General features: G+C 38.3%; 2 protein-coding genes across 5 annotated transcripts in view; one reads left to right on the forward strand and one right to left on the reverse strand.

The window, feature by feature from the left end:
• SMC4 (structural maintenance of chromosomes 4) overlaps window positions 1-25,356 on the reverse strand; it is a 39,909-nt gene extending 14,553 nt beyond the window's left edge. The window contains exons 1-11 of one of the 3 annotated variants that reach the window (XM_081910742.1): window positions 25,045-25,356; window positions 23,022-23,241; window positions 21,874-22,049; window positions 21,130-21,321; window positions 19,065-19,241; window positions 8,713-8,877; window positions 7,496-7,623; window positions 5,631-5,771; window positions 5,108-5,258; window positions 2,807-2,971; window positions 813-1,046 (exon numbers count right to left, since the gene is read on the reverse strand). In XM_081910742.1, coding sequence (XP_081766868.1) covers window positions 813-1,046; window positions 2,807-2,971; window positions 5,108-5,258; window positions 5,631-5,771; window positions 7,496-7,623; window positions 8,713-8,877; window positions 19,065-19,241; window positions 21,130-21,321; window positions 21,874-22,049; window positions 23,022-23,151 — 1,659 coding nt within the window. In that variant the 5' untranslated portion in view covers window positions 23,152-23,241; window positions 25,045-25,356. Of the gene's footprint in view, window positions 1-812; window positions 1,047-2,806; window positions 2,972-5,107; window positions 5,259-5,630; window positions 5,772-7,495; window positions 7,624-8,712; window positions 8,878-19,064; window positions 19,242-21,129; window positions 21,322-21,873; window positions 22,053-23,021; window positions 23,242-25,044 lie in introns of all 3 variants that reach the window. The other 2 variants (XM_081910741.1, XM_081910740.1) reach the window with 2 other exon arrangements.
• A 419-nt stretch (window positions 25,357-25,775) lies between these two features.
• Window positions 25,776-26,462, forward strand: part of IFT80 (intraflagellar transport 80) — a 62,602-nt gene continuing 61,915 nt past the window's right edge. The window contains exon 1 of one of the 2 annotated variants that reach the window (XM_081910943.1): window positions 25,776-26,033. The gene's annotated coding sequence lies outside the window, so the exon portion shown is untranslated. The remainder of the gene's footprint in view (window positions 26,034-26,462) is intronic. The other variant, XM_081910944.1, reaches the window with a different exon arrangement.

Consider the following 26,462-nt stretch of genomic DNA (forward strand, 5'->3'; position numbering starts at 1 on the left):
GTATCTTTCTGTTAGCATCACATACCACCTTGGGAAGTGGATACAAAGGATGTGTCAACAGCATACAAGGATTTTGTAGTTGGATGAAGAAACTGAATAGGACCTTTCAGGTTCTCAAAGAGATTATTTACAAAAATGTTTTATTTAAAGAAAAAACTGGTGACATCCCAACGTATTAACACCCACTGTAGAAATTGCACTGAGAGATGACCATCAAAACCCTACTCAGACTCAAGGATTAATGCCCATGTAAAAGGCATTTAATTGGCGCCATATCTTAAGGGACAGAACTAAATGGAGAAGGTGAGTGAATTATAACTTGGGTGCAGGCCCTCAAGATGGAACTTATGAACTGCCTATCTAGCCTAGTGGGAGAAGCTATCCTATTCAATGAGTGTCCTTGACTCCACTCTATCAAACTAGTTTAATGTTAACGAGCAGTGTACTGATGCATGCTGCTCAACAGTCCCCAATTCCTTCACTTGTGTTGTTACTGCATTGGAGTGGGGGAATAAGCCAGAAGCTGGCTTCATGTTACGTGTGAAACAGTACTTGTAGTTTGTTTTCCCCCAACAAACCATGTGTGCTGGTTTGCACAGAATGCAAAACTACCCTCTGGCTTGTTTCCTTCCTAGAGTAGAAAGTAATTTTAGAGGAACTATGCAGGGTGTCTTTTCAGGTTTTAATACTATTGATACTAATAGTTCTGACAGTCTTAACACCAAACATTACTGGGAAAAGTAGTAACACTTAAATTGCAGTATGAAGTTAAGCATTTCAGGAATATAAACAAATCTTCAATAACGTCTAACCTTCTTTAGATCATGCTCAGCTTGAGGCAGTTTTGACTCCAGTTCTTTGATAGTGGCTAACCTTTCTTTAAGTGTTCCTGAAGCAGTCTGAAGAGCTTCTTCTGCTGCTTTAAACTGAGATACTGCAGTATTATGGTGACTAAGGTAGAGATCAAGTTCTGACTGTGCCACCTCCAAATTTGAACGTGCTTCATTAACCGTTTTGCTGAATTCCATGAGTTCTTTTTCTTTGTCCTATGAAAATGAAATTTGTAAAGGTCATATTAAAAAAACCAAAACCTTTGCTCACAATTCAAGTGGTAATGCACAGATCCTGGCAATTCTCCCAGAATAGTTTTTCTCAGCTGCAATGCCACTCCTGAAAAGTAGAGATAAGCCAGCGACCCCCCAAAAAATCAGCTTCAGTGAAATGCTGATTGTCTCCTCCCCATCTAGAACTACCTCTATCAGCAGTCCTTCCACCTTGATAAATCTTGAAGTCATTGGTGTGTGTAAAATGTATTTTCCTATTGGTTTTGCAGATGGAGTCAATGCTGTCTTTTAACTTTACATGCTGTTTTTAGTTCTGCCTTTGTAAATAACCACAATATTTTCAAATATTTACCGTATTTTTCGCTCTATAGGATGCACCTTTTCCCCTCCAAAAATGAAGGGGAAATATGTGTGTGCGTCCTATGGAGCGAATGCAGGCTTTCGCTGAAGCCTGGAGAGCGAGAGGGGTCGGTGCGCACCAACCCCTCTCACTCTCCAGGCTTCAGGCAGCTATTCAGATAGCTGCCTGTTCTGGGGGCTGGGGAAGCTCTGGCTTCCCCTGTCCCAGCCCCACAGCTAAAGCCCCAGGAGCGGCGGCGAGGTTGCTCCGGCTTCCCCTGTCCCAACCCCGCGGCTAAAAAAAAAGCTGCACGCAGCTTCTCCCAGCTGGAGAGGTTGCGTGTGGCTAAAGAGGAAGCCAAGCCAGCTGTCTTAGCTTCTTTGCTCTTTTTTTGGGGGGGGGGGATAATTTTTTTTTCTTTATCCCCCTCCTAAAAACTAGGTGCGCCCCATGGTCCAGTGCGCCCTATGGAGCGAAAAATACGGTAAGAAGCCCTCTCCATTGGTTTAGCTGGGACTGTTTGGCTCCTTTCATTCCAAAACCATCTCCCCCAATGAGCATTTTGGATAACAGTCTGAAAGTCTGTATCAGAATTTGCTTTCTTTTTCACTCACACCTCATTGTTTCATCCCTTTTGCACCTGGTCTAGATTGGAAGGCATTATTTTAAACTGTAAACCACTTTGACAAAAATGCAAAATATAAAATACACTGCATAAACGACACAGATTAACTCAGATAGTTTCAGTTTATAGATACGTAGCAAGGGATTTAATCCAGCCATTCAAATAAATGGTCATGCAGCCCTTGCTTTGCTCACCCATAATCAATACTGTTCTTCCTTTTGCTAACAAGCAGTATATTTCCCTTAATGGAGAATAAAAATAGCATTATGCACAAAGACACACAAGCAGATCTGGTTATCTGAAAAACCAACCAGACAGCCAGCCAGATTATGTCAACTGCCATTTTCCTCTGTATTCTGGTGTTAATACAGGAAAGCGAAAATCAACCTCATATGCATGCATGCATGGTTCATAGCTCCGTATTAGTTAAGCAAGAGATAAAAGCCGTGTTGAATCCACTTAGCATAGTGCTGCCAATGAATGTCCTTAGTAAGAAACACTGGCCTTCAAAAGGGGAAATGCTATAAGACAGTAATAATGCTCATATGTATTTCCAGGATGTTTAGTACAGTGCAGTGGCAATGCCACAAGTGTAAGCAGGTGTCAGCTGCTTGCAGGGAAGTAATTGCTACTCGGCTGGCTGCTTAGTTTATTCTACAATATACTTTAACTTCTGTTCTGACCGAGAAGAGATAAAGAGAGCCTATTACTTGGTTAATTATGCTGATTTGCTTCTAGACTCCAGGGGAGATAGCTGAATGCATCAAGTGTACAAACCTCTTTTTCATTCTGCAATCCTTGAGTTTCCTGCTTAAGACTGTCCATAACTTCTTTTAGTTTTTCCTCTACCCTTTTCTTTTCTTTTTCTAGAACCTCTCTCTTAGCTGTTGCTTCACCAATAGCAGATTCACTACGGGCAGGAACACTTCTCAAGTCTTCAACCTATGAAAAAGGTAATGTTATTTTTTTCAGTTTGGGGAACAGTCTCTCCAACAGGGAAACCAGTTTCACCAAACAAACTGCACTTCACTGGCAGATCTATTAAGCACAATTGTTCATAGCACAGGTGGCTTAGAAGAATTATTTCATATTTATTTATTTCATAAAATTTATACACTGCTTGATCACAAAAACTCAAAGCTGTTTACAAAAAGATAAAACTATAAAATCAGGAAAAAAACCACAACATATTAAAACAGATAAGAGCTACAGGAGTTAGATTAAAATTCGTATCAGCATTTCTAAGTATCTGGGTAGGCCTGTCTAAACAATTATGTTATTATCAGGCACCAAAAATACAGTGAAGGTGTCTGCTTGATATCTATAGGCAGCGAGTTTCAAAGTATAGGTGCTGCCACACTAAACAATTGGGTTTTTACAAATGCAGAATAGGTATTACGTAACACCTTGTAGTAGCACCAATTAAATATATTTGTTACACTTTATAAATTTAGATTGACAATAACAACATGAAGGTGTAACATGAAAAGTATCCTATTATTTTTCAGGAAGATTCAGGCAATAAGATACACACTAAAGCCTCTTTTGCAATTTTTTCCTTGACACATTTGCTCATGACGAATTCATTTCCTTTCCTACTCAGGAAAAGATCACTTACCAATAACTGGTTCACTAGAGACCAATTTCAGCTACTTTGGGAGTTATCCAACTAACACATTCCATCTGCACAATAATTTCTGCTTGTGTGAAAGATCTCCACCCCCCTTCCTGCACACACCCTTCGCCATCTCCCAAATCTGCTCTGGAGGCTTGGTGGAACCCCTAGAACAGATTTAAGGGGGCAGGGAAGGAAAGTTCCGTTACACTTGCAAAAATCCTTGTGCTGGCAGAACACATTAGTCAGATACCAACAAGAGAGCTGCCAGAATTGTATAACCTTTTGCAAAGCACCTGCACTTATGTGGTAGCCCATGTCTATTGCAAAATATGCCTGTCTAAGTAGAAAAGTACAGGCTACAGAGGCAGCAATCATCATAAGCTTCTGTGGTTCAAAAATGTGGGGGCACACTGACCCCATATGAAGAAAACTGCATTGGGTAGGCACAGCCATTCTGGAATAACTGGCCAGTATCACCCTGCCATGAGGCAAAGAATGTGGGAAAGTGGCTTCCTTATAGAGAACCCAGATTGTGGAATTCCTCATCCTAGGAGATCCACCTGGCTGTTCTTCCTCCCCCCCCCCCCGCCACTTTAGTGTGTTGTTTTATTTTGTTTTTGCCTTCAGACCTTATTGGTTAGGCAGACATTATAGTTGGCTAGATGACAAGGTGTGCCATTTTTGGATTGGTAATATGCACCTGTCTTTCAACTTTTTGTTCTACGATAATGGTTGTTAAAAGGGTTTCGTGTTTAATCTGCTTTGGGTGTTATATACAAGCAAGGCAGATATAAACTTTTCAATAAATAAAGTTAAAAATGATTTTATTGCAAAAGAGATTACACAGGAATCCCTCCACTTACACAAGGGTTACATTCCAGGGCCCTGTGCCCCTAAGTGGAATTGTGTAAAGTGGGGAACATTCTCTCAATGCCTATTTTCCACTGCTCTCCAGCTCCCCCTATCCCAATTCTCTCTCCAATCCAGACCAAAATATAGAGTTCATGCTCTGGGGCTGGCTGGAGGACACGAGGGAAAGCGGCTGCTGCACTACCTCACTTGGCACTGTGCTACCTCACTTGGCAGTGCAGTTGCTGTTGGAGCTGTGTGAATGAACTGGTGGAGTCAATCCAGCACTCCCACCAGTGTGCTTTGTGCACCCCCAATCTCCCTGCTGCACCCCTCCCAGTAAGCAGCAGTAATTCCACTGCAGAAAGGTTGCTGCTGCTGCACTCCACCAGGCCTCTTCTACTAGGAAGCTTCCCACTGAAATGTAAAAGTCTTACTTCAGAGTATAAAATATTTTAGGCTTGGGCTCCAGATTTTATTCTTAAATTTTTAATAGCACATTGAGAAAACGCTTTCAGATAGATAGCATAATGAAGCAAACACTGACCTTTTGAAGTCAATTTTCAATAGTATTTTGCCTAAACATATCAGAATGAAGTTTACAGGTGTACCTTTTCTTTATCCTTCTGAAGCTGCTTCTCTAGTTTTTTTGACTTGCTTTTTGCATGTTTTAGTTTTTCCCTTACTTGAACATCCTCCAAATCGAGCTGTTTAAATGTATTTTTATTTTCTTCTATGAATGCTGTGATTTTATTCAGTTTTCTAGAAAAAGAGGAAACATACCAATTACCTTTTCAATCAGTTACAGTGTGATCATACTAAGCTAGTTTTTTTTAAAAAAAACCTTTTACAAAGTGTGTGTGTGTGTACACACACACACACACACACATATATATGGGATGTTAGGGGAGGGGTAGTATCTCTGGTGGACACATTGTGCTCCTTCTGGGGAGGTCACCTCAGTGGTCTGACTTCACTCCTGGAGGTACACTCCACTGTCTCCTGAGACAGATGGATGACAACAAAGGAAGCAAAGTGTCATGCTCATTGTACAAAATGCACCAAAACAGCAACATGAATGCAAATTTCAAATATTGTTAACGCTTGCAAAGTAATAGAATTATTAATGTTTACTTTTCAATTTCTTTCAGAGCTTTATTCTTATCTTTCTTTTCATCTGACAGTTTACTGCTTTTCTCATTAACTTCTTTAGTATCTTCATGTATTTCTTCTTTCTGGGTCTCCAGTCCAGTTATCTGCTTCTGCAACTCATAACTTTAAAAAAGAAAAAGATAGGTTTCACACGTCTGATAATGCAGACAATTGTTCTCATCGTAATAAAGATACTAAAATAATTGGGAGAGATCCAACATTGTGCCAGCACACACAGCAACTTCTTTGTCCTCTTCACCCATTGAAAATCCCTTCCAAGGCAGATTTTCTCTTGGCCCTCCATGTTGGATGAAGAACTTCAACTCACAACTCCACTTCTGCCAAAGGCTTCAATTTTAAGATCAAATCATAGGTAAGGAAAGTTACAGGGTACAGAAATCAGCTAGTACATGAGAAGTTAACTACATGGCGAAGCATGAGCTAAGACACTGATCCAACAAGTGACACTCCCTCTGCACCTGAGTGGGTTGGCTCTCCACAGTTTGTTCGTGCTGGCAGAGCAGAGGGTGTTGATGTAGTTGGGGTGGGCCACTCTTCCAACAACTCACTTGGTCATTCCCCTGATCCAGATCTCTACCACACAAGCTGAAGAATACCTCCCCAGGATCAGACATTTCTTGGGGTCCTAATTCCATCTCCATCGTTCTGCTAGGACCCTCCCCAGAGTCCTCTAGTTTTAACTCTCCAACCTCCTTCCTCTCCTCCTCTGGAACTGACCAAACACTCCAGGACATTCACAGGACTCATGACAGCAAAAAGTTTGCTATGCAAGCACTGTATCACCTATTAGCAATAGCAAATTAGCAAATTAGCAATATTAAGGAGGATTTATTTCCCCAAAATTTAGAGCAACTGAAGTTAGTCAAGGTGAATACTCTTTTTAAGAGTATTTTACACCACTAGCAGCTCACAATACAGTCACTACTCATACTGTGGAAAGCTCCCATGTACTGCCAGAGTTTTATACAAAGAAATTCCAGACTAAATGATAGAACTTGTGAGACCTAGATAGAGCCTTGAATGAAGACCCATCACACCCAAGTGCTAGCCAAAGTGTACCAAGGTGGTAGAATAGGTATTTAAGAGGAAGATGGAGCAAAGTCAGTATTCCACCCAACTTGTTTGTGCTTCAGCTGCTCTGGCATTAGCAGTGCCACAACACTTGTTGTCATGCACAGGTTCTCACTGCTCAAGGTATTCAAATATACATTTTAATTAAATAATAAGAGCCTCACCCCAGTTCTCCAAAGTAGCAACTACCACCAATCCTTCTAAATTAATTCGCTGAAGAGATGACCTGGCAACATACATTTTAAATCTTTCATGTCCCCAGTAAATAAATCACTTTGGGATGTCTATGCCATACTATTCCCCTCAAATAAAATGTATTTAAGAGTAGCAGCATACCACTTGAATCTAAAAGCAATGTGTTAAATCAAGACTAAGTTAGGTACAGTTATGTTCCACTTATTTCAGTGGGGACTAAATGCAACTACCTTTAGAGCCAACACATTGTATTTACTATGATGTAGAGCAAGGGTTGTCAACCTGGTCCCTACCGCCCACTAGTGGGTGTTTCAGGATTCTAGGTGGGTGGTAGGGGGTTCTACGGCACAAGCCGAATCCTCCTTCCATTGAGAACTGGTGGGAGGTAAGGAAATTTTACCATCAAGAAAGATGCATTAGTGGGCGGTAGGTATAAAAAGGTTGACTACCCCTGCTGTGGAGAAACAGCAGCACAACTAGCCCAAATCTTCCACTTCCCTCTGATCTAATTTGAGGGTGTAAAGAAGACACATTAAATCATATCAAATGATGCTACTTACATGTAGTACTGACAAATCTTATTCTTTTCTCTGAACATTTTGTTTTCCAGAGAAAGAAATTCAAGTGCTTTGTTCCGTTCTCCTTCCAAGGCATCTTTCTCTTTTTCCACCATTTTAACTCTGTTCAACTAGACAGAATATTTCATAAATAATGGTTGGTTTAATGCTCGGATATGCACACCATAAAAACACTTTATATGAAACAGGAAAGACGAGAGCTTTACAGCACGTAACACACTATGGGCACAAACCAGTAGAATGACCGGAATTGTGTTTTTCTACTGCAATCACCCAGCTCACTCTGGTCCAGGAAATATCAGTTCCCTCCCTCCCACAGTATATGCAAAATGTAATCCTGAAACTTGCAAAGGCTTATCAAAAAGATAATGCTAAATACTATCCTATATATATTAATTCAAATCCTCAGAGAAAGCATTATTGCTTACATAGTGGAAGCAGTACCAACCACATACAAGAAGGTGGGTGTTAGGAGATTTGAGAGGAACCTTAGCAAGGTTTCCAAAAGTATACAATATCTTTAGAGTAAAAACCCAACTCTCCCAAAAGCCCCATGACAATCGAACATGCTCAGTGGCCCTAGAAATCCAACTTTAAAATGCACAAATGGGAAACTAGAGGTAAGGAGTAAAGTGGAGTATCTGGGAAGACACATCTAGATATATAAAAAAATACATAGAAAGAACCATGTCATTGTCTCAATTGGCTACTTCTTGGGTTCACATTGAGACGTCATTTGTGCGGCCTTTTCTGACTCAATACCCCAAAGGGGAGGGGGAGAAAATAGGGAATAGATAGGTAAGTCCCAAGAAAAAACTGACAGTGCTCTACCAGCACAGACTCTAGTACACAGTCAGGACTAGAATTGGTTCTCTCTCACGCAAGAACACTTTCCTCCACTGTAGGAAAAGCTGTATTTTTAAATAACCCCAAGGGTGGAAGATTGACTCGGCTATAGGAATCAATGGGCAATCCAGAATTTTAATGTAGCTTGAATTGTGTCTCTTGTTCTTCCCACAAAGAAACACAGCTTAATGAGGACTGAGCACATTCAGTGGCCACAGAATACTGAATACTGGTGAGTAAGAGCTGAAGAGGGGAATAAAATGGAATGGATGGAATCCTGAAGAGCAGCACTCCACACAATACTTATTTTATTCTATACTTTAAAAACAACAATTAGTAATCCAAAGTCTTACCTTCTCACCCCTCTGTTCATTTAATATTTCAACTTTTCGACATAATATTTGAATGGGCTCTTTTAATCGTTCTGATCCTATTATGTCTTCTAAATATTCAAGCATGCCTTCATCATGTACATTCTGCCCTTTTGGTTTCATCATCGCTATTTGTTCAACTTCCCCCTAAAAGATGATTTGGTAACAATTTTGTAAGACCTCTATTCAAAACCACAAATGTAGTTGCTCCTAGCTACAAGTGTGACAACAATAAGGAATGGGTACAATTAATATGTTTGTAATTTGAGATCTTAAATAGGGAAAATTCACAAAACTCTGAGTTAATGGCATTTTCACTGAAGCATATGTGATTTTTTTCTGCAGGCTGAGATCCCTATTTATTTTTATCCCACCCACAGGTGCCTCAGGCAACAAACAATATATACCTACAATTACAGTATCATAACAGAGGTATAATAAATTATGAGGAGGCAACTGTTTTAGATTTCATATAAACTGAATTTCTTCTACAAGGGTGGACAACTGACCAGGCTTTTCCATTTGGCCCTCATCTGCACAAAACACTAGAAGCGAAGTAGACGGCACAGCTGAGCTTTAACAAAGTGGACCAAAACATTTAGCTTTCACATGTACTCCTATGGCTGAGGCCTTTGACAGAATTTAGTTTCACTTTAAAGAAAAATCAGGACTTACCATTATGTTTAAACCAGGGGTAATGGTTTAAAGCAAACTGGTTAATTTTATAATGTTGTGTGTTATGAAACTGACTTGTTAAACTAACTGAAATTTGTTTTAGGGCAGAACCCCTACTTCAAACATAAATTATAAGGCAAGAATCACAAAAAATGAAATTTGGAGAGGGGAATAACTGGGACTCTGCTTAGGCTTGTCTACACAGCACTAAACCATGTTTCAGCTTTGCATGCAAATACAGCCAATTTGTGTAACCAGTACCCCACAGGGGTGGTAATGTTAAGACCTGTACTTGTACACATCTCTCAAAGACAGGCTCACAATGGACTACTGCAGATCAAATTAGTACAAAGGTGGTGAGAAATAAATAAATAAATAAATAAATAAATAAATAAATAAGTTCAATCTATGGCTTTGGAGAATAGACTTGCCTATGGATCAGAAAGAGTCTTTGCTTTAATACAAATATTTAATCACTCTTGGAAACCATAATATCTTGCCAACATGTAGGAAACGCTGAGCATGCTATTTGTTTATGCACACCTATATTCACGACTATCTACATGTTAAGAAAATATTATTATCATGTACATATAATATTCGTAAGATATTATGCAATAGTTTATAAACTGCCTTTTAAAAAAGGCAGTAATAATTTGAATTACTGCAATTACATTTAGGTTATGGAGGGGAATGTCAACAAGGTATGTACTTTTCAGTGATAGGCACCAAACAGGAAGACTCACGCCAGGCAAGTTTTTGATACTATAAGGTTTAAGGAAAGATTGCATATTGATTATATACATAAAATAACGCCAATTACTTTAGAACCTGAGCCAGTTATCTGTCATGGGCCCCTTGGCTCCAAGCAGGACCTGGCATGAATAGGCAGCCCCAGACTCAAGAGGAGGAAGCTGCAGCAAATGGGGACTGGAAAGGGGCCCACAAGGATTAAGGGAAAGAGGTCCTTTCCTTCTCTTTCTAGATGTCAGAGAGAAGAAAGCATATCTGCCAACCCCCTCTCCTAATGTGGAGTGCAAAACCTCATGTCAAGTGAAAAGACTTCAACCAGTCAGAGGGTGCGGGCTGAACAGGAGGAGCGCTGGATCTGGAGAAAGTAGGTGGTCTTGTCACCATCCCTTTCTGGGTGGGATCAGATGCACCTGCCTAGTTGAAGCATGCATGTTATGCACAACAGATTCTGAGAGTGTCTCACAGCCAATCTCCTACTGTCTTGTCTTTAATAGCTTGGCAGGAGAGATGTGCCAACTGTTGGGACATCTTTGTAGTTTCTGTTCAGTTATGAACTTTTCACCTTTCTTATGTACCACAAAATAATGACTTCTGGCTCTTGTGCTTGCTGTTGAGCCTATATTACTATTAACCCGAATAAATATATTTTCCTTCCAGTCGTTCTGTTTGAAGATGGGAGCCTGAAAATATCTGGCTAACAAAGATAAAGTGGGCAAACTGTTTAATGCCTAAGGCCATGCTAAACCTTTATCATCACTGGTCGGGCCACACGTAACAGCCACCCCTTACACAACAGTAACAGTTTGCAATTTGATATTACACTAGTTCAGTCTGATGTTAGACTAGAATTAGTAACTATTACAATGGTTGGTTAAAAAATAATTGGGTAAGTAATTTCAGCAATGAAACTGGGCATATGCAACAAAAGTGGAACAAAAAAGAAAGAAAAAGGAAGTGAAGTGCAAGTTGAACCAAGTTGTATATTTTAGTCTGTCCAAAGGCTAGTACAATTCCAGGAGAGAAGATTCTGTTCTATAACCTTTTAGTACTGAAAATCAGTCAACCCATCTAGGAACTGTAGTTCAGAATTCTCAGAGAACAGCAAAATAGCAGTGGACATCATTTCTCCATCAGCTTCATTCACATGCCAAGGATGGGTGGATAAAGTCTTTTAGCTTTTGAAATTCATTGTAACATAGTGTTTTAAACTTGGAGCTTTATTTTTTTTTAAAGGCCATCTGAACATAGCGTGAACATATGAACTACACTTACAATATATTGAGCTTGTATCAAACAGAGGTTCTCTTATATAAAAATAAAAATGGTAAAATATCCACCTTTTTAAAAAGGAAAAATATTCTAAATATAGCCCAACAGCACACTTACATCTATTATTGTGGGGTTGAACTGAGACACTAAGCTTCAGGAAAAATCAGCTAATAACTCATCAGAATCAAGAGTCTACCTGGGAAATGACAAAACTACCTGAGCTCTACAACCTGTTCTCTACTGAAACCATGAGTATTAGCTATTACCAACCAACAAGTTTTATATCCAACTCATAGAAATTGAAAGACACTGAATCCAGCACTTTTTTAATAAAATTCTGGGCACTTGAATACAAAGTATAGGCAAAGAATAGATCCAGATTTTAAAATAAAATACACTTACGTATGCAATTCATTTCCAGCCACTCTCTCAGTGCAGCTCAAGTAATACACAAACAGTAATTTATTTATTAAAACATATGATGTACAATTTTCTAAAATAATAAATACACTATTTATGCAATACATAAATGTGGACCCAACCTACTTAGCTGAAAATCAGTATTTTAATTATTATATAAAGAAATCAGTATGGATTTTAGATATGTTATATTAGAAGTGCAAACAGAAAACCCTGATAAAAATTATCCACACTGGGGACTTTCACTTGACATTATTTTAATATTTCATTAAGTGTTAAATAGCCTTTTTTCACTACTCTTCTGACAAGTACTTGTTGATTTCAGCTGGCAAAGCTATTTGCATTTTTGCATTATAAAAGCAAATTACTGCATACATAGCACTGTTATCATCACCTCAAACATTGATATAATCATTAAAATAAAGAACTACCATTTACACAATGGATTTTACTAATATGGATACTACTTCTAGTTTTTTAAAAATAAAATTATGTTTTATTAAAAAAGGAAACAATGACTAAAGAATAATTTAATAAACCATACATGACTGTATTTTTGCATGGATTTTATTCTTTAACTTCTATACTTTATTTTGATTTGGTATACGTGTGTGTGCATGTACGCGCGCACACACACACACACACGCACACACAACAACAACAACAACAACAACAACAACAACAGAGCAAAGAAATCCTTAATACTCACTTTCACTATTTTTAAAATACAGAGAGAAAGGGAGGGGGGAACCATGACACAACCCTCAGATTCAACAGAAAAACGCTTCTCTGGGTAACCAATACACACCAAATAAGTTTTACTGAAATATTACTGAATACTGCTTTTTAACATTCTGGATATTATGTTCTATGAAATGCAAATCAAACAGGTTTGTTTTTAAAATCATTATTTTTGCTATTTTATTAGTCACTTTACTCAAGTGATTTAAAGAAACTTACAGATACAATAAAAATACTAACACCAGTTACAATATATTTTAAGATGTGTAGAGACTCCACAGTGCAGTATTTTAGGCTGCAAACCTATACCCAGTTTCCTCAGAATAAGCCTCAACTGAATTAAGTAGGACTTGCTTTTGAGTAGCCATGTATAGAATTGCACCGTTAAAAATATATTTGCTTTCACTGGGAGAGACTTAAGAAAGTGCTCAATACTTTCATTGAAAAAAGCTTGTTAGTATGACTTGACTATGCTTAAACTGCACAAGCTCCAATATGCCTTTATAGTAATTTTGAGAAGGAAACAATGAAAGCAACCACTATCCCACATAAATGATTAAGAGATCTGTTGATAGACTTGTAAGAGCTATCCATTACAGTCTCTGTACTATATGTTCAAAAAATAAATGAAAGTGTAATAGTCGATAGGAACAATATTTTACTGCTTGTGTAATTTTTTTAAATGAGGCAGACAAGCTACTTGTAAATTGTTAGGAAAACTCAAGTTTTTGTTGTTGCTGCAATTATTCAACTGTGGCAGATTTTTCTTAAGTTTTGTTTGGTTTCAGTAATAGATGTTAGCATACATCATACAAAATAAAAACTCACCACATGCAAAACCAAAAATCCTCTACTTTTAAATTACACCATAAACATGCAATATTTTTGAAATTGATCTGAGTACACCCTGACATACTTCAGAGTTTTATCTTTTACCAGTTTTAAGAAATTAGGTTGTTGTTAAAAGCTGCATTGTGTACAAAGTAAATTCAATTTGTGATGTGCAGATATCTTTAGGAACCTGTGTGATTTTAAAGCAAGAATAACGGCAAATTTTTTACAAAAATCATAGCAGAGTAATACTACAAATAACTGGTATAAGTATACATTGGAGCTAAACTTATAAAATTGTGTGGTGGTGTTTAGCAAATACATTTGAGCCTCATCCAGTTAAATGTTAAGCATTTTTTTTAGGTGTCACTGATTTTTATGGGGGAAAGTTTAACTAACTATAAGAACCAGGGAATTAAAATGATGAATTTGGTCGAATCATGCAACTTTAAAGTTCTTCTTTCTATTAAAATGCAGACAAGTAAATTTTTCCCCCAAAGGTTTCACACCTAAGATGATTTTCAAGAAAAAAATGCATTTAAAATGTAATCAAAATATTATTAAAATTATTTTTAAATTTTACTACACATTTTAAAATTGATTATTTGTAGCTGAGCAAGGATGCTACAGAATAACTGCTAACTTAACATTTTTCCTTCAGGTATCATGGATAGTAGACAACTAAAATAAAATATAACTTTAGTTATAATATTATCTTTTAATATAAACTGGGAAAGAAAAGGAAAGATGAATATAATACAAGTATTTTAAAACAAACCTAAAATTATAATAAAACTGACAGTTGCACCCAAGGCTCACTGAAGTAAATGGAACCAAGTTACCTATAAGCTAGAATCCGGAACCCTCTCCATATAGATCATGTGACACAGTATCAAACAGTTTGTGTATAAAGCTGCTATTCTATGTGAAGTAAGAACCATGAGAAAAAACAACTAGCTGCTGAGGTCAAGAACTATAATTACATCTTTACATTCACTTATTTTGGCTGGGATCCAAAGGATTGCTTGCAGATTTTTTTTCAGGCACACCTAAACTCTGATATACTTCACACCCGCTGAACATGGAGGGGGCAGTTAACAGTGAGCTTCAACATTAAGTGAAGAGCTGCACATGGTAGAAGAATAAGCAATCCTTCTCTCAGTGGAAGCCCTTTCCACTTATGCATGGGGATCTCTGGATTCCAGCTAAAATTTATTATGAGTCCAAAACTGGTAGCCAAAGACTAGCAAGTCATAGCAGATGCCATACCCACAGGGGTCATCTTGTGCATTAAACTTATGCTGCTTGTTTAAGAACAGGTATTCATAGAGTCATTTCTGTGGCTCACCACTTGTGCAACATGGTCAGCCTCCACCCTTTACTGCCCCATACAAAAAAGTCCCATGGGGTCCTCTGGGGCATCAGTCCACAGCTGGGAAAGCAAGTTAGCTAGAAAGTAAAGTTAGAGATACCCACCCCACATGCAGGAACAGAAACCTCCATTGGTCTCTCTTGGGTTCTGTCATCTGCAATGAATGTTCATGTAGAACCAGCCCAATTTAGTTTGCTGCCTGAAGTGGAGTCCAAATGGGCTAAGTATCCTGATAGGCCAACACATTAAAAACAGCCCCTTTTTATATCTCTGCCTACCAACCACACATGAAAATTAGTTTTGCATGAGATGGACAAATACTATTCGACTATAAACCCATCCTTCTGAGCCACATTGCCATTTAGTACCATTTAACCTGCAAGTAAAGGTTCTTGCTCAGTTTCTTCGAAGGTATACAGAATGGTACTGAGGGGGAAAATCCATAGTTTAAAATAAAAAATACTAACCAATTCTTTGGTATATTGTGCATCATTAACTTCTAGTTACCACACTACTACAGAGAGGCACAAAATTTTGAGAAAAGAGTAAGTTATTAGTTAAATAAACAATGCTTCATATAACTTTTTTCTAAGAGATAGGCCCTGCAATCCTATGACCCCTGAAGAAGAATCCCAGAGACTATAGCAGTGGTGTCCAAACTTTTTTCAAAGAGGGCCAGATTTGATGAAGTGAAGGGCCGTGAGGGCAGACCAAAGGGCCAACCAGTTGTTGACCTTTTTTTTAGATTGTTGAGCCACTGAAACGGACTTTGAACATGCCTGGGCTATAGGAGCCATTGAAACTCCTACACTAAGTGAGAGGTACAACCTCAGAGAGGGAGCTCTGACTGGAAACTTGTGGCCTTGCCCTACCAATGTTAGAGCTCCAACATCAGTAAGGCAGAAAAGGGGGAATGCCAGAGATAGAGCAAGGGAAGGCATGGATGTAAAGTCTTCCTAGTCCCTGACATGCCCCCAAATCAGGAAGAAAGCTACACTAGACCTAGAGTTAGTGTTGTCAATTTTATTTCAACTGTTTCCAATACAGTGGTACCTCTGGTTGCGTACTTAATTCGTTCCGGAGGTCCGTTCTTAACCTAAAACTGTTCTTAACCTGAAGCACCACTTTAGCTAATGGGGCCTCCCACTGCTGCCGCGCCACCACTGCACGATTTCTGTTCTCATCCTGAAGCAAAGTTCTTAACCCGAGGTACTATTTCTGGGTTAGCGGAGTCTGTAACCTGAAGCGTATGTAACCCGAGGTACCACTGTAGAAGAAAACTGTAAAAAAGCCAAAATCCAACAGAAAACTGAAGATGTATAAGCACAAGCGCGCTGTTCTGCTCTTACTTCTGCCCTGGCAGTGTGAGACCTGAGGGGGTGAGCAGGGCACTGGGTAAACAAGCTTGACTGCCTTCCGTTCTGCCAAACCACTACCTAAATATTTATTAATAATGGTACTATCTTCCAGATAAATATATTAGTTCTACATAGAGGTTAAAATAAGTTAGCCTATAGTTAGGTCCTTAGTGTGTAGATTGGTCTAATAAGTATCTAAACTACAAATGGAAACTTGATTTAAGATTAGGAATTTTCTTAATTAAATTGTCTAGATTTAAATCCAAACCACTTGCCTTCAAATGTTCTAGAAATTACTATACAAAAAGCTTCAGAAAATCAACTTAGTTTAGATTTGCATTTAGTTATATCCCATTTTTGAACTTGAGAGATAGAAGGAAAGAAACTAGAACAGAAATAGTACGTATTATCGCTTACCAAATCAAATATAAGCAACATTTCAATTACTCAGTTGCCCAATGAAAACAATAATACCATCCAAGGATGTAGCTTGCCAACCAATCATACAGGTTATCATAAGTTATAAAGGTATGGGTGCTTAGAAAATAATGCCTCTTTATATAATACAAATAATTCAAAGAGCTGGAATAGGGTAATAAATCTGTACATTATTTAACCTGGGGCATTAAAAAATAGGGTCTTTTAGCATATTATATAACTAATTATGAAAACAAGTATTTATTATTTTTTGAAGGAAGTAACTATTATTAATCTTATAAAATGTGCATGTTGGTGACACTCATTCATTGATTTTAACAATTCTGAGAAGCATACCTTCCCATTATGACGCATTCCCATTATGACACAATGAATAAGTAACCAATTAAATGAAGTACATTAAAAAAAAAGAATGCTAAATGAAAGTTGTGCAAATATTGGAAGAATGAGCATTCATTTATCCAGCTACTCTAATTCCACACAAGGTTACGGTTTCGTATTCTTAACTATAAAACCAGTCTGATTTCTTCAAAGTTCAATGAAATTAAAATCTGATCCTGTCTGAATATGGTAAAAAAGGAAGCAACAAACAAATCTAAACAAATTCTTGTATCCAGTGCTAGAAATCCCCCAGGTGCCAGGTGTGTTTGTGACTGGCGCAAATCCAATTACAACTATATAGAGATCTCTGGATGCCAGGTTGGCGACTGACATTACCTTCTGGCTGGCCTCTTCAGCTTTCTTAAGCAGGTAAGCAGAAGAGCTTATTTACTGCATTTATATCCCACCTTTTTCTTCAAGCAGTACATGGTTCACCCTCCTCTAAAATTAATCCCTACAACGACCCTGGGAGGTAGGCTAAGAGGCTGTGGCTGACCCAAGGTCACCCAGTGAGCTTCATGACCGAGTGGGGATTTGAACCCTGATCTCTCAGGTCCTAGTCAAACACTCTAACCACTCTACTACACTGGCTTTCTTCAGTACTTCTGCTATGGGGCAGATATATAAATTAAACAGGTGAATAAATACAAGAGGAAAGCAAAATGTCCCTTAGAAAAGGATCTGAAATATTTTCCTTCAACCTTGAATTTGTTTTATTCTGGGTTGTTTTATTTGATGTTCTAATGTGCTGTAAACCACACTGAGAAATTTTCTTTAGAAGAGAAAGCAGTATAGAAATGAAATTAATAATAACAAACTTCACGGGGGGTGGAGAATGGCACCTAGACTTTCTGTTGTGGCAATCGTAACCAAGGTTTCAGGTGCCATCTGGCAATTAGCTTATATGAGTTTTTAACACTGCTTGTATCCATACATATATGAGACCATATGCTTTATGCATACAGTACATGTTTACATCAGAGTGCTTGTAGTCAGAGCCATGCTTCAAATGGCACACAGGCCACACAAGTGCCTCCAACATATATGTCAAAGAACATTCCCAAACTTTGCTGGCATTGTACAGAAGACCAACCCTTCCACTGCAACCTTTATAACTTCCGGTGCTTGCCCTTCTATAGTATCCTGACATTTTCTGAATGAATTCCAAATAAAATCTGTACTTTGTACTTGTTCTTAAGATTCCATGCTATCACAATAAGTTATCATTGAAGAAAAAGGTTTTGAGTGTGTCAGTACTTGTACATTTAACTGAACTTAAATTTTACTTATACTTTATATTACTATATATATAATTGTAACAAAAAAGCTAGGTTTCTTACAAAAGTCTTTCCCTGGTGATTAGTGTGGGGATTCAGCTATATTCATGAAACAGAAAGTGGAAATTAGAAAATATCAAGTTACACCAATTTTCTCCCAGAAGAGGAATTGTTTGTGTCACATATGAAACTTTTATTTAAGCAGCATGAGTAGTGAATATTTGTTGTTAAATCCAGTAATAAATGGTCCCATCATGCAATATTGTGAAAATTTAAACTATTTGTAAATGATGAAATTTGATCTTTCAGAGTGCATGATTTGGTTAATTTTGTATCTATTCATGCAATAGATGTCAAAGGAATGTCAAGATGTCAAAGGAAAATGGCAATGTTCATTTCAACCATATACTGTAGTTAATATCTATACATTTCAGTACTGAATCAACATGGCATGTAGGACAGAAAGAAACAACAATGTTGCTTAATCCCTGCTACGCTTAAGCAGCACAATAATATTGGGGTTAAGATTATCTTCACTACACCAATATTTACGTGCTGCTAGGGCGGAACAAGTATAACAATTGTTCTACTCACTTGTCTGCCTACAACGCAAAAAAACCCCCACAATACCAGAAAAGATTATTTTCCTTAAAATTCTAAAGCAGCATATAATGACTTGCATATTTACTATGACATACAAATCATGATGTGCTGCTAGAGTACTATAAGGTTTCTGGAACACAAAACTTACTCCGATATACCTAAACTAATGTGGTTAGAAAAATAATAATTTAGTAACAATATTATTCAAAGAATTACCTGTAAAATCAAGAACCTATTATGATCTAGGTCAATTCCATGACTTCGAAGTAGAAACCCAACATCTTTAAATGTTGATTTCTTCCCACTGATATGGTACACAGAAGAATTATCTTTGTAGGCTGTTCTGGAGACATAGAAATTGCTGTTGGGAATGACTTCATAATCATCCCCTTCCTGTTTTGAAGGAAAACAAACCCAGAAAAACAATTGTTAGTTTTAAGCCACAGGTCTACCCAAGATTTCAAAATTAAATAATTTATTTTCAAAAATCTGTTATATCCTAGTTAACTCTGACATTAAAACTCATAATAAATCTTACAACATATACACTTTATTAGTCATGCCAGCATTTTTGCTGTCAGATAATGTCTTGGAAACACAGAACCTCTCCATTTTTTCTAAATTTAGTAGGATATGATTTCAATAACTTAATGTGCAGACTAATATTTACTTCTGAAAAAACATGCAATCACAACACAGTTCAGTGGGATAATCCAAAATATCTGCGAATAGAATTGCAGCCTTAGTCTTTTGCCTACCACCATATTGTAGAACAGATACCCTTCTCCTATCTTCTTCCTGTCAACTTGCAAAGCAGTTTCCTACCAGTTTTCAGCAAAGAAAACCTTCAGTACCCAAGGTTAACCATTTTAAAGAGGCAGTTTTAAAACACTGGGAATACAGCATTTTTTTATTAAAAAAAATCCTAAAAATATACACAAATTATTAAGCATGGACTTAAGCAGATCTTTGACAAGCCACACATAAAATGTTTTAATCCATATTCAAAAAATGCAAAAATATTTTTCTATGAAATTTTATCCCACAAAATATTTTTTTTAATTGTTTGTCCTCCTAGCCTAATTCCTTAAGAGCTTAAATTTGTTCCAATGAAAATCCACAGAAAAGTTACTTATGGAAAAGTGATTTATTATTTAAAAAAGCATAAATGGAAGATTAGATATGACTGTATGTGGCTGGCTTTAATGGAATATTATTTCTATTTTAGATGTGTATTAATTTAGAAGGATAGTGTTTCAATATATATTTTAAAATATTATTTTTCAGCTCATTACACCACCAATGCTGACAATTAAAAAACACACCACACACAGCCACAACAGCATCCCCAGTTGTGTACAAAGAATCCCCCTCCTGGTTTTACTATTTGGACAGTTAACCTGGTAATGTTTTATTGAGCTAATTGGGGTTATTTTTAAAAATGCACACGGGTGTGCATTTTTGTCCAATATTAACATTTTACCCACACACAAATTTGAAAAGTAAGAGAAATGATTTGAATTTAGTTTAACACTAACCCTTGTATAAGGGTCTAGTGACTTCTGTTTCAGTGTATCTGAAGAAGTGTGCATGCACACGAAAGCTTATACCCAGAACGAACTTAGTTGGTTCTCTAAGGTGCTACTGGACATTTTTTAAATTTTTTAAATTTATTTCCCTTGTGAAAGGGGAAACTTAAAAAATTTATAAATCATGTAATTTTAAACAGATATGTAGTGTCTACAGGTTTGTAATTTATAATAAACCATACCAAAAATTAGTTTAAAAAATTATTTTAAGTCAGTGTATGTTGATATTGGAAGGATGATGACTTTAAGGTGGTCTTTCAGAGTACATTTATAGTTTACATATACACCACACACAACCCTGTATCTAGCCTGAAACATGTAAAACCTTTTCAGTTCTACAGCAGTTCCTGTAATATGCTTATCTAGCTTAAACATACTTTAAACTGAAAGCAGAATAAGCTTTACATTGCCGTAAGTAATATGTGCAGACAAGTATACTTTTCAAGTTAAATATACTTATGAAGCAGAAATGGAACTCCACTGCTGCAGTCCTATGCACACTTATTTGGGACTAAGCCCCAATACACAGTGGCACCTACTTCTGAGTAAACATGCACAGAATTGGATTTTAAGTATATCAAATACCTTTCAGAACTCTGACACAGAGAACTAGAAAGGCACAATGTTTTAATAAAATGATATAGGACATTATATGATAAACCTTCCCCAACTTTAACAAAAGTAAAACATACCTTGTCAATGATCTTTTGAAAATGAACTTCTACTGTGCAACTTTGAATATCACTATGCTCATCAGAATTATGGATCAGAACTGAAAGTTTTTTGGATCTTATTTTTTGTGCTCGATAACCAAAAACAAAGAGCATAGAATCAATCACATTGGACTTTCCACTGCCATTTGGTCCAATAATGCAAGAAAAACGCTGCATAATAGAAAAAAGAAGGCACTCCACTTTAATAACCACTAGCAATTATGCTTCTTTGCGTTGTAGACAGTTTAAAATATCATTACACCTAGTGCAGGAAATTGTGAACTACTGGAAAGCTTAGTTTTTACAGCCAACGGTAAAAAGTACAACCTATTCAAAGACACCTCCTATTAGCTCAAATTTCTGAAGTTTTATCCTGTGAACTCTGCAAAATGAGCTGCATTCAGCAAGCAAAATGTTACAAAGAAACATGTTTATAATTAGCTACTTGAAGGGTATTGATATGTTTTCAAATTAACATGAACTCATATTGTATAAGTGAATTATTGATAATTATTCATAACAGAAAAAGATGCATCCTTTTCTAGCTGAATTCCACAGAAAGCAAGATCTTGAAAACAGAAGTACAGACAATAGTAATTCACATTCTTTCATTTAAAGTGCCCCCATGTTACTTAGCAATCTGTAATTTTCACTTTACTATGAGCAGCTAAGTCAAAAGAGAGTCTTACCTCAACTTAGAAGTCACTTAAAAAAGAAAGATACCTTATGAAACGGTCCTAGAATTTTCTCCCCAGCATAAGATTTGAAGTTCTGGTTTACAATGTGAGTTATCATGAGACGAGGAGCTCCAGCTTCATTGGTCATTGCTGGAGGTGGGGGAGGAGAGATGCTACTCAAAATCTCTTCTAAACTGCGATTGTCAACTACTCCGTCTGAGACTGCTAGAAATTTCCAAACAAAAGCAGAAAGACACACAAACTTAATGACTACATACACCTACAAATATTTCATCTCTGTAGTAAAAACAGAAGAATCCCCCCTTCCAGTAACACCGTTACTATACAAGAATCAACACATTTCTATCCACAGGCTGAATTACTAGGGAAAGGATCTAGAACGTTGCTTCCATTTACAAGCGAACTTATTCTACCACTAGAACTGTACTTTAAAGCCACAACATTTTCAAAGTAATATGCTGGCACTAAGAGTCTTTCATCCATACAAATCCAAAGAAAACAACTTTTTCTACAGACTTGCATTTTCAGGCATGCTCAGAGCTTACGTACACTGTAAAGGAGGTGGTCTGAGGATCTCTGCACAATGCCCTGCAAGCTGTAATGACAGCAACAGCACTATTCCTCAAAGACAGGAAGTTTGTCACACACAGAGAAAACTGGCCACTTAGATTTCAAGAAGACGTAGAACAAATTTTTAACTCATTGAGGCAACGTTTTCTTTGAATAATTTGTTGGTGTCACTTTTCAGTTATTAACCCATTCACCAATAAAATCCTAAATGTCTGATGACCAATGTACTGTATTATGTGGCCTACTGCTTCGTTTCAATGTAGACGTTCTCAATACAAGATGCAAAGCTCAAACATGTTTAAAATATACACAGTACTTGCCTAAGGACACACAAGATGCAAACAACTACTCTCACACCACCTCAAAATTATATCTGTTTAAATCATTTCTTGCTTTTCTGGCACAATATAAGGAGTACAGGCTAAACACTAGGAATAAGAAGACAGATACTGCCTCTAACACCACATTAACCTGAAACATTTATAACTAATGTGGAAAACATCACAGAGTTAAAGGCAAAATTGGACTTGTCCTAGCTTCTAAGCAGGACACCTCCACGGCCAAGTTTATGAGCCAAATATATAAAGATGAAGAGAAACTGACCTTGCTGAGGTACTTCAGGGGTGTGCATATTGGCTTCTTTTTCAGGTTCCCCATCACTGAAGGAGTCATCCAAGGGTTCATTGCCTTTGTGATGGGCTGCTGTAGATATTTTAGCTCTTTTTCTTGGCATGATTTCAGTTAGCTGTTCCGATTCCAAACAACCAAACTACAGAATCCCTGTTATCGTCTTTGTTAATGCAAATGAAAAAATCCCAATGACCTAAATATTACATTAAAAAATGATAAAGTTGTGTGTCCAGTGCCTAATCTAAAATGTGGGTTAATTTTGCAATTTGGCAAGCTATTATGACAAGTATGTAGTACCTCTCCTCCCATTCTCCACTGTGTGACAATCTACAACTGTCATATTAACTCAATATATTAAAAAGTTAACTAATTTAATAGAAAACAAAAATATCGCCTATTTTATTAACCAGAATTAACAGGTGTAATCTCCTTAAATGCAGAAATCACTTTACAATAAAGAAGTGTAATCTCCAGCCCTTTATTTGAATTATTTTTAAAGGATTCTGTTCAGGTTCAAGACTCAAGAATTAGTCTAGAATTGCTTAAATAATTTAATAGAGTCCTTAACAAGATGTGTTCTCATTCTTTTATTCCAACGAAGATAACTGTAAAACTTGAAATGAGGACAACCTTTTTCTACTGGTACCTGACTAGAGAGTAATTCAAGAAAGCCCATATTTAAGTATATACCGTAAGGGGGGGGACTGAAAGGGGAGATGTTAATTTGCTTCTCATAATCAAGGTTTATTAAAATCATGTTCAAAAGACCTCTTCAAATGACTGACATCAAATAAAAAATCTCAGCCCATGCATATAGGATGCGGACTGTTTTGTATTAATTTTACCCACACCCCATAATTAAATAGGCTTATTAACGTTCTCTTTAAGCCAACAGCATACTCAGGAAAGATACTGTAATAGTTATACTTCACTGACATTTATAGCCTCCAGGAGTCCAAAGGAATCCGACTGAAAGAAGTGACGTTGGCTTTCAAACGTTAATAGGTTTGCAAAGCAACGGCTGTTTTAATTTATGCACGTTATCTCACAAGTATTGTGGGAAATTAAGCGCCCTAATAAATGAATCGGGCTTTTTACCCTTCATAAATCTATCACCTCCTCCCCGCACCCCACCCCTTCGTAGCTTGCTTCCAATCAAGGGGGTCTAATTAGTGGTGCTTTACTAAAAGCACTTACAGACCTACTACTGCCAAATATCATTCATCAGGTCAGGGCCGCGAAATGAAAATTAAAAAAAAAAAACTTCGCTGTGAACCGAACGCAGAAGTTTAAAAAAATAAATAGTTTGGCATGCATGCTCTTTAAGAATGCATTGGAATCATCCAGCCCTCCCTCCCCTTAGACTCCGATGCGTACGTGCCTTTTTACCGAGAGCAACCAGTTGAAGTCATTTTTTTCGCGGGAGGGGGGAAGGGGAAATATCTACTTCACCACTCCAACGGCTAAGAATTAAATCCTTCAGGCGACTATAAAAATCACGGTGGGGGGGGGGAGAATCTATTTTTAAAATAAAATTATGATTATAAATCGTCTCTGACAGCGTATACCAAAATCAGCAAAAAATTTTTTAAAAAATGCAAGGAGCGAATGGAAGGAGACTAACTTGCATGTACCGATAGCAACGGAAATCGCCAGCAAATATAGCTTTTCACCCCACCCCCACGGAGGCGGGTAGGGGGGAAAGCGGGGGAGAAGGAAAAAGCGGCCGGTTTGGGGAGGGGAGGGAGAGAGAGAAGGCTGCCGCCTTTTTCTTCATAGAATAGTTTGTGGGCGTTTTGTTTTTAATATTTAAGGGAAAATTTTTTTTTTAAAGCAAACAAGTTTCCCAAGTACCAGTAAGCACCAGCCAAGTCCATGAACCTTACTGAAAGTTTCACCCTCCATTCTAACCGCAGGGAGGGAAGCTTCTCAAAACTCTCTTCCCGCAAAAACCTAAAAGCAAGAACAGTTCCTCCCCCCAAAAAGGTCTTCTTACCAGGCAGCGTCAGAGTACTTCGTCCCCATCCACGGCCCAGAACAGGCAACCTGGAGCGAGGGCCGACGGCGCTCCCAACGTAGCAGCGGCGCGAGCTGCAGAAAGCTCCCTTTTCCTGCCTGCAGCCTTGGCGGCTTCTACACTCGAAAATGGCGCCCAAACGGCAAACTCGTAACGAAATTCGTTAGAAACGCGCAAAGCACGCTGGGGAATGAAAAAAGGGGCCGGCTTCCCACAGGTTTGAAAGGAGGGGAAAAAAAACGAAGAGAGGAAAAAGGAGGGGGGGGAAACCCTCTCGCGCCGCCATCTTGTTTTCCGTTAGTTAGCGGAAAGGGCGGGGGGGGGGTTGAATGTTGTCACGTCATGCTTTCCTCAGCATTCCTCCCCTCCAAAAAATAGAGCAGTATATACAGTATACCGTGTATGTGTGCGTGCGTATAGAATGCTTTTGAACATAGAACATAAAATATCCAAATGTAACGAAAAGGGGAAAGGAGCCGAGCCCCTCCCGCGAAAAATCGGACAGGCGGAATCGGTCACCTAGCAAAAAGATCCAATAAAGCATACAGTAACAGCGGAGGAATAACGAGAAACTGATTTTTATACGTATATAGATATATTAAAATATTGAAGCATTTAATACAAATTTGACAGGTCAGCCCCCTGACGTCACGGCTGGCGTCACACGCTCTGGGAGGGTCTGAGGTGGGAAGGAGAGGGTAACGAAACCTCGCGGGCGGGGGGGGGAGTGAAAAATCTCGCGGGAAGTCGCTATAGAGACCGAACGGCTTCCCGCTCACGGTTGGCATCAACAGCGCTGAGGAGGGAGGGTGTACTTTTGGCCAGAAAGGCGAACTTCTGAGGGCTCTTGGAGCGGGAATACCTGACTGGCAAGCGGGCGCGGAGACAAGGAGCAGAGGCCCCAGCGCTCCGAGTTCCTCTCAGAGGTACGGCGCTGTGCGCTTGGACTAGGTGCTCACCTTGCGCAGGTAAAAGAGGAAGGAGCAGGTGTGAGGCGGGCGGGCGAGGGAATGGGAAATGGTCAGGTCCAGAGACCTGAGCGAGTGACTGGCCGCCGAAAACTCCGGGGTCTTTAGTATGCTCAGGTTTTGCAAAAATGTGTTATAGCCAGGTACGCAACGGTGCCTGCCTTTCTCGTATTACTTTCCAGGCTCCCAGGTTGTAGTCCTCTCTCTCGCTTCTTTGGGGTGACCCCACTGAAGCTCTCGGGAGTTATTAACCCGGGGATAGAAAGCAACAGTGGACTTTACGGGGGGGGGGGGTAAGGGAGGCCTGCCTACAGCCTGACATGCAGCTTTCCCCTTCATTTTTAATCCCGTTTTACTCGGAGCAGCTTTCAAAGCCCTGAAAAGAAAAGGGGTTCGGAAGATGCTGCTGCTGCTGTTGTACAGATGTAG

Source organism: Podarcis melisellensis (assembly GCF_964234715.1).
Source record: "Podarcis melisellensis genome assembly, chromosome: 5".
NCBI classification, from domain to species: domain Eukaryota; kingdom Metazoa; phylum Chordata; class Lepidosauria; order Squamata; family Lacertidae; genus Podarcis; species Podarcis melisellensis.